Genomic DNA, 14,115 nt, shown 5'->3' with positions numbered 1-14,115 from the left:
GGAGGCACAGGTTTGAGAGAAAACATAAAGACAGGGATCCAAATATAATTAACATTACCTGTGATTGAAATAATTTATGTATTTTTTAGATAAAGATCTTTGAGTGGGAAATTCTGTGTAATTGTGCCACTCAAACAGTTTTGGATTCAGATGCCACAATCCTTCCTTTCCCTCCATCCAGTAGATTCATCACCATTCTTGATTTAGGAATGCTTTAAAGATGCTAGTCATTTGGAACGTATCTGACAAAGTGAGAGGGACTTGGTAAACGTGCTGCCCTAAACAGAAATGTGATATAAACTTGTCAATAGTTATTTCTTGGGCGGTTTTGCTCTCTGAAAACCTAGCAGATAATGGGTGAAACGTTATTGGTGATGATAATTACCTGGAGAAACGTGAGTATATGATTTCTTAAACCTTGTAAATTAAATTGGGCTTAAAATAGATGGTTTTACCACTAGGGAAATGGTTGTTTTCCTTGAAATTCAACCTTTGCAAATTGGTAAAGACAAGAAGGTGGGTAGACTACACTATGGAAAAGAACATCCGACCGATTTCCACTCTTTTCACACCTCTCCCTTTTTTTCTTTTGCTTCTCAGATGACCAAATTAATCTTAGTCCAAGTGAACCTTCTGGTTTTGACGTAGGGCCGCGGTGAACACTAAAACGAAGAAAGGAGTTCCGGTCTTCGCGTTCCTGCAGTTTCATCTCGGCGCCAGCCGGGCGCGCAGAACTGGGGAGGGAGAGGTGCGGGCAGAGAAGGGAGGATGTCGGAGAGGCGGGAGCGGCCCTAGCGCTAACTTCCGCCCCACCCTCCAAGCCGGGACGCCTGAAGCAGGCGGCCCGCGTTGTCTGTCCCGGGCGCTCCTCCTGGGACGCCCGCTCGACTCCCGAGTCGTCTTCAATTGGCCGTCGGGGAAACGGAAGCCGAAGCGGCGCAGTGAACCCGGAAGTGCTTCACGGCGGAGGCCTGGGCGACTCTTTTGAATGGAATCGGGCTGATTCATCGCAGGTTCGCGGAGCCAGAGCTCGGCCGAGTCGGAGCTTGCTGGTGTTGCTGTCGCTCTCGCCGCCGCCGCTGCGTCACCGCTGCTGGAAGACAAGGGTCCAGACCGCGGCCTCCTGCTCCGCCCGCCTTCAGGTAAGACGGGGAACGCAGGCCCCAGAGGTCCGCGGAGGCAGCCGCGCTAGGCCGCTGCCAGCGCCTTGCTTTCCTGAGTCACGTTGCTCAGCTTAGTTTCCACTGGGGTCCCGGGCGTGAGGGTGGAGTCCAGCTCCCTTCGTCCTACACGCTGTCTCCCTGGGTCTCTGACTAAGTTAGGTCTGGATGTGGTCTCCTTCCAACAAGCGTTTCTGCTCCGCTGAATTCACCACATCTTGGGAGCCTCTCCTCTCTATTCAGAGAGGACCCTTAGTTTTGGCTTCTGTTTGTCTGTGTTCTGTTGAAACTTACCCCTGTGTTGAAAAACTTCCCGCCAGACAGGAAACAAGGGCGAGAGAATAAAATTAACTTTCCCGTTGAATGTATGTTTGCTTTATCACTTGTGTTAACCTTAGGCCTTGACCCCTTTTCTCATAGTGTTAGGTTTTCAGCTGCCTTCAAAAACAAACAAAACCCCAGAGGTGCATTGTTTTTTAACCTTGAAACTCTTTAAAACAAAGTATGGTTATTCCTGCTCTGCCTTTTAACTTAACTTTCAGTTTGTCCCACTTGAGTAGTTGTTGATGAATTGATTACATTTCCTGTTTTCAGTAAAGTAGAAATCTGCTACTGTGTGTTACATCTTGGAACTTAATTTTCCTGGGGGCACTACTTTGTGTCAGGCAAAGAAGAAAAATGTAAATTTCTCGAAGGAGTTTGAATATAAACCTAGTGACCTAAGGAAAAATTCTTGAAATTAAAATGGTATCCAAAAGTTGGGAAAGGCAAGGAAGAGGCTTTAAAAATTAGCAAGAAATGTACTTCTAGAGTGAAAATCATTTTTTTCATTGCTCACAAAAGTATTTAGTGCTGCAGACTTAATGTTTGTGAGTAAGCAAGACGATAGCCACTGATAATGTTGAAATAAAAAAGAACTGAATACAGTTATAGTGGAGATGATTAATATAATGGTGGCCTTCTAGTCTTGTCCTATAAAGCTAGCAACTGGCTCATTTGAAGTTTAAATTATGTGTCTTTTAAACATATAAATTTAAATGGGTTATTGTGCATTTGAAGAGATTAAGATACATGGTGGCTCAGAATTAACTACAAGATGTGTTTAGTGAAGTGGTATTTAGTGAGAAGCCTGAATATTGTCTTGAATTCGTCCCAGGACAGAATTGCATCTGGCCAACAGAAGAAAGTTTTGAAGTCATGATCTTTCAATGAAGCCTCACCTGTTGAGTTTGGGAGATTTTTTTTTTTTCCCCCCAAGGGTCTTGATAAATATTATATTGCTGTTTTAATTGAAAAGCTGGATTTTTAACCTGTTTGACATGGGTTTATTCTATTTTTATACTTGTCTGTAACCCTTGTGTTTAATATCTAATTTCAGAACCCATGTTTGAAAATCAATAACAAGGAGCAATTGTGCTTCTATTTAATTGTTTTAAATTTTATAGCAATGTTTGTTTCATAAGTCATTGTCTACCTGTGAAAGCCTTACCTGAATACTTGTGATTTAGTACTCATGAACTTGTCATATACCCGGTTTGTTGCACTCATTTGACACTCATTCTGTTTTATGGTATTTTGGTGTCCCCATCTGTAAAGTGAGAATTGGATTAAATAATCTTTCCTGGCTCTAAGATAAATAACAATAACAACAGTTACTGAGTACCTATGAATGTTTCAGGCACTATATTAGGTGCTTTGCATTTTTTTCTTACAACAGACTTGCAAGGAAGATATTATTCTCATTTTATAGATGAAGTCTAGAGGCTAAGAGAAGGTAACTTGTTCACATCATATAGAGGGTAGGTGATGAAGCCAGGATTCAAATCTAGGTCTGATTGCCTCCAGAGCCTTTCTGGCTCAATACTACTATTCTTTCACTTTATGTTTTTTCTATGGGATTATATCATGCCTCCCTAGGTAGATTGTAAATTCTTTCAGTGAAAGTCACTAAATTCCTTAGTGGCTCTGTTTCCGTATCACCTTATAAACAAGATAGTATTTAATAAATATTTTGCTTCAGTGCTGTAATTAAGAGCTAGCACAAGAAGATATTCATGATAATTCCATCCTCACTGTTCTAAACAGGGGGAATCTTACTTTCAAAACCTTATTTATATAATTAAGTTTAACGTTGACTCTTTCCATTTTTTCCACTGAAGAAAGCCCTTAAGAAAGTGAGAGAAAGAAGTTCCTAATTACTTTCCACAAATCAGACAGTAGAGGAATTAGAAATACAGTGAGATCACAAATATGGAGTAGTTAAAGGATTTAGCATCAATCTGAGAAGTAATAGTATATAACTGCAGCATGGGTTGAGGAGTAAAAAATGAAAAATGAGCTAGGAAACAGTAGAAAAACCTGAACAGATAAGGGCTTCATGATTTTGTTAGCTCAGTTGTGAGATGAAGAAGTGGAAAATCATCAGCCCTTTTTTTTTTACCAATTAGGATTCTAAACATTATGTATGACATATTAGGCATAAACACTTTATTCATATTATCTCATAATGTTTTAGTTAATCATATCATGAATAAGCTGTTGAGTCCTCTGCTTTTTGATAGGTGTAAAAACTTGGTTTAGATCCATAGACCTTTTGCATTGCTTTTATTTCTAAGCACTGGAAGTATTCTTTTATGTTCTAGTGTAACACTTTTAATTTTTATGAACCCCTTTGCGAAGTTCTGCAAAATGCAAGTCCCTCTTCTCCAGTGTGATTCATTTAGTACTGTGAAATATGCCATGTTTTGAAATTCACTAAATGGCAAACTCTATGGGAAGAAGAACCCATGCTGGATGAACTGTAGCTATGCTCAGGATGGTGGTGCTGATGACAACAGCTAGCATTCATTGTTTACTTGCTATGTGCCATCATTGTTTACTTGCTATGTGCCAAGCCTTGTGTTAAATGTTGTTTATCTTCATTATCTTATTTAATTATCTAAACACCTCTATGAGGTGGATACTATCATTATCCCTATTTTGCAGATGAGGAAACTGAGCCTGAGAGAGGAAACTGACCCAAGGATACAGAGCTAAAACGTGTTAGAGCCAGTATTTGAATCCTGGCACTTAGATTGCAGACTCATAGCTCTTAACCTCATATAGCAAGAAAAACAGTCATCACCATTTACCATCTGGGCCAGTAGACCTTTTAAAATTTCTTACACCTTTAAGTCATTTGAAGGTGTATGTACCTGAAATGGACAACATTGTTGGAATGTAATTAACTGCTCGTCATCCATCATGCATGAACCTGGAACATACCCATCTTATAAAGATCAGTTCCACATTTTAAATATGTCTCTAATAGGCCCCAGCTTATCTTTTCTTTTGGTTCTACTTGCACTCGCAATACTTTGTATGTGTGTTAAAATATGCCTATCATAAAATTTACCATTTTAACCATTTTTAGACATACAGTTCAGTGGCATTAAGTTCATTCACATTGTTGTGCAATCATCACTACCATCCATCTCCAGACCTTTTTCATCTTCCCTGATGCAGTACTTTTTAAAACAAGCTTATAATTTTGTTGAAGTGGAGATGTCCATCATCTTTGCTTATAAAACATTTTTATTTTTAGATTTATAAACACCAATTAGAGTTAATCCAATGATTTTTTAAAATTTCTACATTCTTTTACTCACCTTTGTGTACACTTCAGCATTTGTCCACTTATCAACTGTATCAACATCATAAAAGATAACAGAATATGTCATCTCTTTATCAAAACAGGTTCTTGTTGTAAAATAGTGTATAATGAAGTCCTTGTTGAATACTAACTGGATGAGAATGTCATATTTCCTTTCTGGTCTTAGAAATATATTGTTCAACTCATTGATCCTTTAAAAAGTAATTTTTCGAGGTAAAATTCACATAACACAAAACTAACCATTTTAAAGTGAACAGTTCAGTACCATTTAGTACATTCATAATGTTGTGCAACTACCCCCTCTATGTAGTTCCAAAACATTTTCCATTCTTCTAAAGTAAAATCCCTTACCCATTAAGCAGTTTCTCCATTTTATTCCCTCCCTCAGCCCCTGGCAATCACCAACCTGCATTTTGTCTTTGTGGATTTATATATTTTGGATATTTCATGTAAATGGAATCATACACTATGTGACTTTGTGTGCATGGCTTCTTTCACATAGCATAATGTTTTGACGTTCATCCATGTTGTAACAGTTATCAGTATTTCATTCCTTTTTATAGTTGAATAATATTCCATATGTTCCATTGTATGTATATATAGAATTTGTTTATCCTTACCCCCTTTGATGGACATTTGGGTTGTTTCCACCTTTTGGCTGTTGTGAATAGTTATGCTATAAATATGCATGTACATGTTCTTGTTTTGAATACCTGTTTCAGTTCTTTTGGCTATATACCTAGGAGTAGAATTTCTGGGTCATGTGGTAATTCTGTGTTGAGCTTTGTGAAGAGCTCTCAAACTGTTTCCAACAGTCATTAATTTTTAAGTTTGAGAAAATTGATACAGGATATTGTCAGTGGTCTGAGATTTTGTTTATATTAGTGGTTCTGAACTGGGATGATTTTGCCCTTCTAGGGGACATTTGGCAATGTCTGGAGACTTTTTTTTAAAATTGAAGTATAGTTGATTTACAATATTGTGTTAGTTTCAGGTGTAGAGCAAAGTGATTCAGTTATATAAGTATATTTTTTCAGATTATTTTCCATTATAGGTTATTACAGGGTATTGACTATTGTTCTCTGTGTTATACAGCAAATCCTTATTGCTTATCTATTTTATGTATAGTAGTTTATACTGTTAATCCCATACTCCTAATTTATCCCTCCCCCACAGCCTTTCCCTTTTGGTAACCGTGTTCATTTTCTATGTGAGTCTGTTTCTGTTTTGTACATAGATTTATTTGTATTATTTTTTAGATTCCACATATAAGTGGTATTATATAATTTTTATCTTTCTCTGTCTGACTTCATTTAGTATGATAATCTCTGGGTCCATCTATGTTGCTGCAAATGGCAATGTTTCATTCTTTTTTATAGCTGAGTAATATTCCATTGTGTATATGTACCACATGTTCTTGAACCAGTCATCTGTTGATGGATACTTGGGTTGCTTCCATGTCTTGGCTATTGTAAATAGTGCTGCTGTGAACATTGTGGTACATGTACCTTTTCTAATTAAGCGTTTTCATCTTTTCCGGATATATGCCCAGGAGTGGGATTGCTGGATCATATGGTAGTTTTATTTTTAGTTTTTTAAGAAACCTCCATATCGTTTTCCATAACAGCTGTACCAGTTTACATTCCCACCAACAGGGTAGGAGGGTTCCCTCTTCGGAGACAGTTTTGATTATCACAGCTGGTGGCATCCAGTGCGTAGAGGCCAGGGATGCTGCTAAACATCCTATAATGCCCAAGACAACCCCCTACAATAAGAAATTATTTGGTTCTGAATGTCAGTAGTGCCAAAGAAACCTTGGCTTATGTCAATTTTGTTATCATTAGAGTGCTGTTACTTGTTTCTTTACATTCACCTTGTGATTCTCTAATAATTGTGAAACTTTTTTTCTCTGTCAGTTTTCTCTTTGCCATTATGGGAGGAAAATGAAGAATTCTGAATTCTCAACTGTGTTCAATGAAAGCTAAAAAAAAGACTACAAAGATGATGTCTCCAGTCTTTTATATCTTTTTGAAAGATGAAGCAGTGCTTTGGGCAGCACAATAAAAACTGAAGGATGATGCAATGGCTGTAATGTATTTCACTATTGCATCATTTGGGATGATTGTTACCATTCTTCCATTTTCTTATTATTTTAGTCTTTTTTGGCATAGTTGGGAATAACTGATTAAGACATGACAGAGTAATTCCTAGGATAATGAAATAACAAACCTTAAAGATATAGGAAAATTAACCACTTAGATTCCATAATATGTTATAGATTTCTAACAATGTACAATGAACCTATATGGCAATTACTCAATAGAATGAATTTTGTTCTATTTAAAAAATGAATAAATCTTCTTTGTTCTTTAAAACACCTCTAGAAAGACTGAAAGTCATGAAATGTCAGTCTACATATAATTAGAACAGCTCAAAAAAGAAACTTTAGAAACAAAATTTGGATACAGGGGCAATCACGATGCTCTGTAGCTCCCTTGGATGGTATTTCATTCTGTACTCTCAGGAAATGGTAATTAAAAATCAATTTTGATTTCTATTTTGTTTTTAGGAATTTTGCTTCTTTTAAAGCTCTTGGTATATTTCCCTCCTTAGTTCTCAAAATAATTACATCTTATTTTATTTACTTTTTTTTAGGAGAGAAAAAAAATAAAAACTTGGGAAAAACTGTACCTGCCAGCATTAGCAAGAGCTTGAGTTAAGAAGAAATTTGTCAAACTCAACAAATTGAAGCTTAACATCACAAGAGTTGTAGTTACTGACCAGGTGAGCATTAAGAATATATTTTACTTTTATCTATCCTTACAGGATATGTCATAAAGATGTTATGAAAATGTATCAGTTTTAGCACACATGAAAAGCCCAGATTGAGGGGCTCATGAAAGTCATTTAGATAACTAGCAGTTTTGTCCTTGTCTGCTTTCTAGAAACTTTTTTTAAAGTAGTATGACTTAGAACATTTATCGATGTATTTCATTCCAAATGTTAGTATTTTTATTAAACCTTATTATCTTAAAATATTTAGTTTGTTAAATTTTTTCCTGTTTGCTGAGACATCAGCAGACAACATATATTATTTTGTTTACATAAAATTCAAAAGCAACAGAAGTGATCTGTGCTGTTGGAAGTTGGAATTCTACCTTTGCAGGGTGGTAGAGACTAGGAAGGGGATACGAGAGGTTCTTAGGTGCTGACAGGGTTCTCTTTCTTCATCTTGGTGGTGGTTATGGTGGTGTGTTCACTTTGTACAGGTTCCATGGCTGTATCATTTGTGCACTTTTCTAAATATGGACTTGAATGAAGTTTGCTGTACCAACAGTGTTAAATATTCACAGGATTAAATTGTTTGCAGGATTCAACAAATATAATTAGGCAGTAATGATCATAAGTACATTATTGAAAAGTTTGTATATCTGTTCTAACTAGTAAAACAACGTGGACAAATGACTAAAGTAATCTGTTAGCATTTAATTTAGAATATAATTTGTGGTAATACCATTTTCTAAAGCATACACATAGGAAGAAGAGGAATTTTAAGGCATAGTAGCAATTTTTAAGTAGAAAAAAATGCTTCATTGTTTAGAGTATTTAGTTATACTAATATTAATTTTTATAATTTGATTACTCCTTTTTGTGTATTTGTGGCCATACTAGTACCCTTGTTGTTTTTTCCTTTGATTTCTTCTGTGAATTTTTCAAGCTTATAAGAATATCTTCTGTAGTTATTCCAGACATAAAAAACAAATCAGATTGATATTTCAAAGTTAATTCTCTTGGTACTGATTAACTCTAAAATTGTAATTGAGAACAGCAGCCAAATTTCCTTAGTGAAAAAGGTGTATATCTTTACAGTATCTGAAATAAGGCAAACTATCTGTGTGGATTCTAGAACACTATCTTAATGCATTTAATGCAATATTACTTTATATTTCTTTTAGTATAATGAGTTCGTTTTTAAAAAACCTTTGATGCTAATTCAGAGATCCATAATCTGCTCACAATGTCTTTCACATGTAGTTTTGATGATAACTGACAAGCTGTAAGTTAATTAGCACAGAACTTACTAATGAGGATGTTAAAATTTAATTTAAAAGTGAGGACTTTTATTTGTACACTCTGGACAAATTGAAGGAAATTCAATCATACATATGATAAGCATTTCAGGCACTTTTTCCTCATTCAGGTACTTTATTAGGTAACAATAAGAAAATATAATTAACTTAATGATAGCAAAGTTTTGAAAGTATGCTAAGATTGCTTGTCTTTAAAACTGGGGATAACCCAAAACCAAAGCAGTAAAATAAGGTCTGTTAATTAGCATGGAAGACAGCTTCTTGAATTAATATGTGGTGTTAATTAACAGGAAGTCTGATGTTGTGTTGTAATTACCACCAATATTTTTGACATACTGAGTGACTGAAGGTGAATTATGTAGATAGCAATTGAGTAAACACTTTTGTGCTTAGGAACGTTTTTCTTTGTTTCTGTTTTCTAGAAATATGGACAGACTGCTTAGACTTGGAGGAGGTATGCCTGGACTGGGCCAGGTTAGTATATAGACTCTACGTGTTTCTTTGTGTGTAAACTATAAGCCTTTCACTAGTTATCCAAAGAGAAAAAAAAGTCAGTCCCAAGAAAATCGCCTCACAGATAACCTTATCGTAAGAAGCTTCCCTTACTGCTGGTTACTGTATTCCAACACTAAATAACTTGTGGAGAAAATGTTCTATTTTCTTAATTTAATTTTCTCCCAGGAATAAGAATTTTCTCTATTTGCTTTGATTTAAAGTTTTGGGATATGCGAGATTATCAAACTTGCCTATTGGTTAAAAAAAAAAAGACTCAAAGTATCTTATTTCTGGGTTTACAATGTAGACTTTAAAAGTAACACGTGAAAAAGTAAACATGGCATACTCTTGGCAAGATCCAGAAAACCCATAGAGTGTTTGTATGTACAGTCTTAACACTGATAAATTCCTTCTAGTAATTATGATACATGGATGAATTAATAAGTAATACCTCTCTTTTCTTTAAATTTGGTATATATGGTTCCTTTTTACATTCTTATTAAAATTAAGTGAATTTTCAGTTGTTTTAATATTATCATCTGTCTTGTTCCATACTGTTGGGGCAAATGGCCTCCAGATAGATTTCTATCTCAGGATATTCTATCTGCTTTCAGCTAAAGAAGAAATTTCTACCTCTTTTGAATTCTACACTGATTATCTTTCCAGTCCAACATTTACAAAAGAGATGACTATGTTAGACTTGAATGTATTTTATGTCCAAATTTTGGGACTATTTTTATAACCCACCTTAAGAACCCTTTTAGTTGTCAGCTGTTTCCTATTTCCATATCACTGTCAATGACTTTGTCTTCCTTTATGCAAAGTAGTCTAATATTTTGACTATTAAGAAATAGTTTTGTTTGAGATTTCATGAAATTTTCAATGTTTTGTAGGTTCTTTTACAAGGGTCTATCATGGTTTATGACTAATAAACCTTTTCCTTTTAGAAAGTTGAAATCATGTGATCCTATATTGCATCCTTGCACAGACTTCAGTTATTTTTCGTTTGCTTTTGTTAGTTTTTTTTTTTAAACAGTGAGGTTCATTTATTTATTTATTTATTTATTGGCTGCGTTGGGTCTTCGTTGCTGCACGTGGGCTTTCCCTAGTTATGGTGAGCGAGGGCTAGTCTTCATTGCGACACGTGGGCTTCTCATTGCGGTGGTTTCTCTTGTTGCAGAGCATGGGTTCTAGGTGTGCGGGCTTCAGTAGCTGTGCCATGTGGGCCCAGTGGTTGCGGTGTGCGGGCTCAGTAGTTTGGCTCGCAGGCTTGAGAGCGCAGGCTCAGTAGTTGTGGCGCACAGGCTTAGTTGCTCCGCGGCATGTGGGATCTTCCCTGACCAGGGATTGAACCCATGTCCCCTGCATTGGCAGGCAGATTCTTAACCACTGTGCCACCAGGGAAGCCCCTACTTTTGTTAGTTTTGAATATTTCTCATGTTCCTTTACTGTAAGCGTGTTTCTTCATGATTCTTCATTTTTGTAAGATCTGTGTAATACATTCTCTTAAGAGGCCTAAGCCTCTCTGAACTTGACCCTTCTAAAGCTGCTTCCATACATTTACAAACATTCTAGGTAGCTTCTAGAATTTCCCTAATTCATTCTGAAATTAGCAATAACAATGTGTAGGCATATAAAAGTGTCAGAAGTGAACTGAGGTGGTATGTAGATACTGCACATTTACCTGCAAATTACAGGTAAAGATGTTGCCTTAGTAGAATTCTTAAGGGGAGTTGCATCAAATTTAAATACCAAAATAACTTTTTCCTTAAGTAGTAGATGCAATAAATTATATATCCATGCCAGAAATCCATGCTGGGAAATTGTTGGACATGAAATAATGGGTTGACTGACCACCAATTGAGTTACATCATATCTCAATGACCGCTGCAAACCTTTGCATTGAGTGGAAAACTAAGTGTTGGTTCAATAACCTGTCCTTGGTTTTGGATAATTTAATCAACACGTATCCCCCCTCAGTTTGTATTCTTATTTGAACTTAAAAATGTGGTGCCTGAGAATCTGATATTTCATGTGTTTCATCTTCCTGATTAGATGACAGACTCTCAAGAGAATGATTTATGGGATTCTTATTTCTGTGTTACCTCCTTTATCAAATACTAGGTGTTCAATGATTAAATTTTTTCTTAAAAGTTAATTTACTCTTGGTCTAGACTAATATGACAAACGGATATGATGTTACTTCTAAAACATGAAATGTTAAGTGTATTATTTTTTAACAAACAGGAAAAAAGTTAAGTGTATTGTTTATTTTTTAATTTTTTTTGGCTGCGTCGCACGGCATGCGGGATCTTAGTTCCCCAACCAGGGATCGAACCTACACCCCTGTGGAGGAAGTGGGGAGTCTTAACCACTGGACCACCAGGGAAGTCCCGAGTGTATTTATTTTTAATACAAAGTCAAAGACCTTTGGATTGATAATAGCTACTCTTTCCATTAGATAATGCGTAGCAGCCAATAAAAGTAGAAAGGATGGGCTTCCCTGGTGGCGCAGTGGTTGAGAGTCCGCCTGCCGATGCAGGGGACGCGGGTTCATGCCCTGGTCCGGGAGGATCCCACATGCGGCGGAGCGGCTGGACCTGTGAGCCATGGCCGCTGAGCCTGCGCGTCTGGAGCCTGTGCTCCGCAGTGGGAGAGGCCACAACAGTAAGAGGCCCGCGTACTGCCAAAAAAAAAAAAAAAAAAAAAAAAAAAGTAGAAAGGAGATAGAAGTTGTTTTACCCCTCCAAAAATCAATGGGAAATGTTACTATCTTACCATATAATATAAAAGTCAGAATTTCCTCATAAATAGGGGCAGGTTACTTGCTGTTAACTTTGCAGATGGCTCTTTTAAAACATGGGAATAGTAGCAGAACAGGGTTTTCCATCCATTCTACTGACTCAACTTTCTTTGACTAGAAATGACCTTTCTCTTTTCCATGGCTAATGCTTTGACTTATTCTCTGATCCCATCCTCTCTTGAAACCTTGCTCATCTCCACTGACCCCTTCCTCTGCCTACAAAGATGTTTAAGTGTCCTGTATCCCCAAAACAACAAAACTTCACTGCATTCTGCCATTAAACCTTTTCTTCCATTTATTTCAAGAATTCCTGAAATAATAGCTTATACTCACATATTCTACCTCCTTACCTCCATTGACTCTCATGAGATTATATTCTGGCCTCCTCCTTCATTACTGTACTGGAATTGTTCAAATTGCCAAGTCTATTGGCTTACTTTTAGTTCTTTTTTCACGAGACTTTAATATATCACACTGTTCACAATGTCTTTTTTAAGAATTTTTCTTCCATTAGCTTTATCATGGTACTTTTTCCTAGTTCTTCATTATGGTATGCATACCTATAAAACAACTTAAAGTTTTTCTTAAATATTACATTTTTAAATGTTAATACGTGAACAGTAGCAGGCTAAAATCATTAAATCTGTCTACAATCCCCTACTTCAATATAACTTATCAGTAGTGAAGGAGAAACAGATGTTTTATTAGAACTATTAAAATTTGTAAACAAATAGCTTTTATTTCAAATGTGTGTTTTTATTTACTTTGCTAAAGTGCTTATGAACTTGAAATTACTGAAAGATGTGAGATGATTGTATTAAAAGTATTTACTGCTGTAATTTGACTGCTCAGTTGTCTTCATAACTATCCCAACTTAGGTCTTGGCAACTAAACTATTTCCAAAAGTAGTCAAGACTAAACCCAACAGATGGGCCTAACCAAAGCATAGTCTGCAGCATCTAAAAGTGTTTTTTAAATAGTTTAATGATAGTTATTTTATTTATTTATATTTTGGCCATGCCACGTGACTTGGGGGATCTTAGTTCCCCAACCAGGGTTCCAACCTGTGTTCCCTGAAGTGGAAGCTTGGAGTCCTGACCAATGGACCGCTAGGGAATTCCATCTAAAAGTTTTTGTTTAAGTCTCTTGGTCCATTTTAGCTTTAGAAAGAGTCAAGATAAGCTTAAAAGTAAATGAGGGCTTCCCTGGTGGCGCAGTGGTTGAGAGTCTGCCTGCCAATGCAGGGGACACGGGTTTGTGCCCCGGTCTGGGAAGATCCCACATGCCGCAGAGCGGCTGGGCCCTTGAGCCATGGCCCCTGGGCCTGCACGTCCGGAGCCTGTGCTTCGCAACGGGAGAGGCCACAACAGTGAGAGGCCCGCGTACTGCCAAAAAAAAAAAAAAAAGTAAATGAAACTTAAGTAAAATGTCAATGACATTTATTATCTTGTCTTGTACTTACATTCTTTAGGCCAGTATTTTGAGTTTTCATGTGTTGGGTGTTATGCTATAGGGAATACCAAGGTAAACAAGAACATTGTTACTTAATCTAGGGACCTAACATTCTAGTAGACATACAGCAGTTATGTTTCAAGTGCCTGGCACATACTAACTCTTTGAAAATAGCGAATACCAGTGCTTATTGTAAATAATGTGATTTGTAGAGGATGTGGTACTTAATTTTTTTTCCCAAAAAAGGAAAGTGAGACTGAGTTGAGGAAATGATGCTTGAGCTAAATTTTGGAATGTAGCCAACACATATTGAGAAAGGCCTGGAGAATAGGTGATGTGAGGGGAAAAATGGGAAAAGAATCTGGTAAGGGAGTTTGGAGTAGATTATAAAAGGTACTGAATGCCATTTTTAGTGATTTTTACTTTTTCCCTAGTAGATGTACTTTAATGAAGACTTTTTTT

The 14,115-nt window shown here is 36.6% G+C and overlaps 1 protein-coding gene across 1 annotated transcript in view; it reads left to right on the top strand.

Moving 5' to 3' along the window:
- The first annotated feature begins 987 nt into the window (after positions 1-987).
- The window catches only part of PSMD14 (proteasome 26S subunit, non-ATPase 14), a 93,039-nt gene continuing 79,911 nt past the window's right edge, over positions 988-14,115 (top strand). The window contains exons 1-3 of the mRNA XM_027130022.1: positions 988-1,142; positions 7,468-7,596; positions 9,326-9,377. Coding sequence (XP_026985823.1) covers positions 9,330-9,377 — 48 coding nt within the window. The 5' untranslated portion in view covers positions 988-1,142; positions 7,468-7,596; positions 9,326-9,329. The remainder of the gene's footprint in view (positions 1,143-7,467; positions 7,597-9,325; positions 9,378-14,115) is intronic.

Source organism: Aethalodelphis obliquidens, unplaced genomic scaffold (assembly GCF_003676395.1).
Source record: "Aethalodelphis obliquidens isolate GAN/ISIS:26980383/991018 unplaced genomic scaffold, ASM367639v1 scaffold2, whole genome shotgun sequence".
Taxonomy (NCBI): Eukaryota; Metazoa; Chordata; class Mammalia; order Artiodactyla; family Delphinidae; genus Aethalodelphis; species Aethalodelphis obliquidens.
Note: the sequence above shows the minus strand (reverse complement) of the source record. Positions and strands in the feature narration are given on the sequence as shown.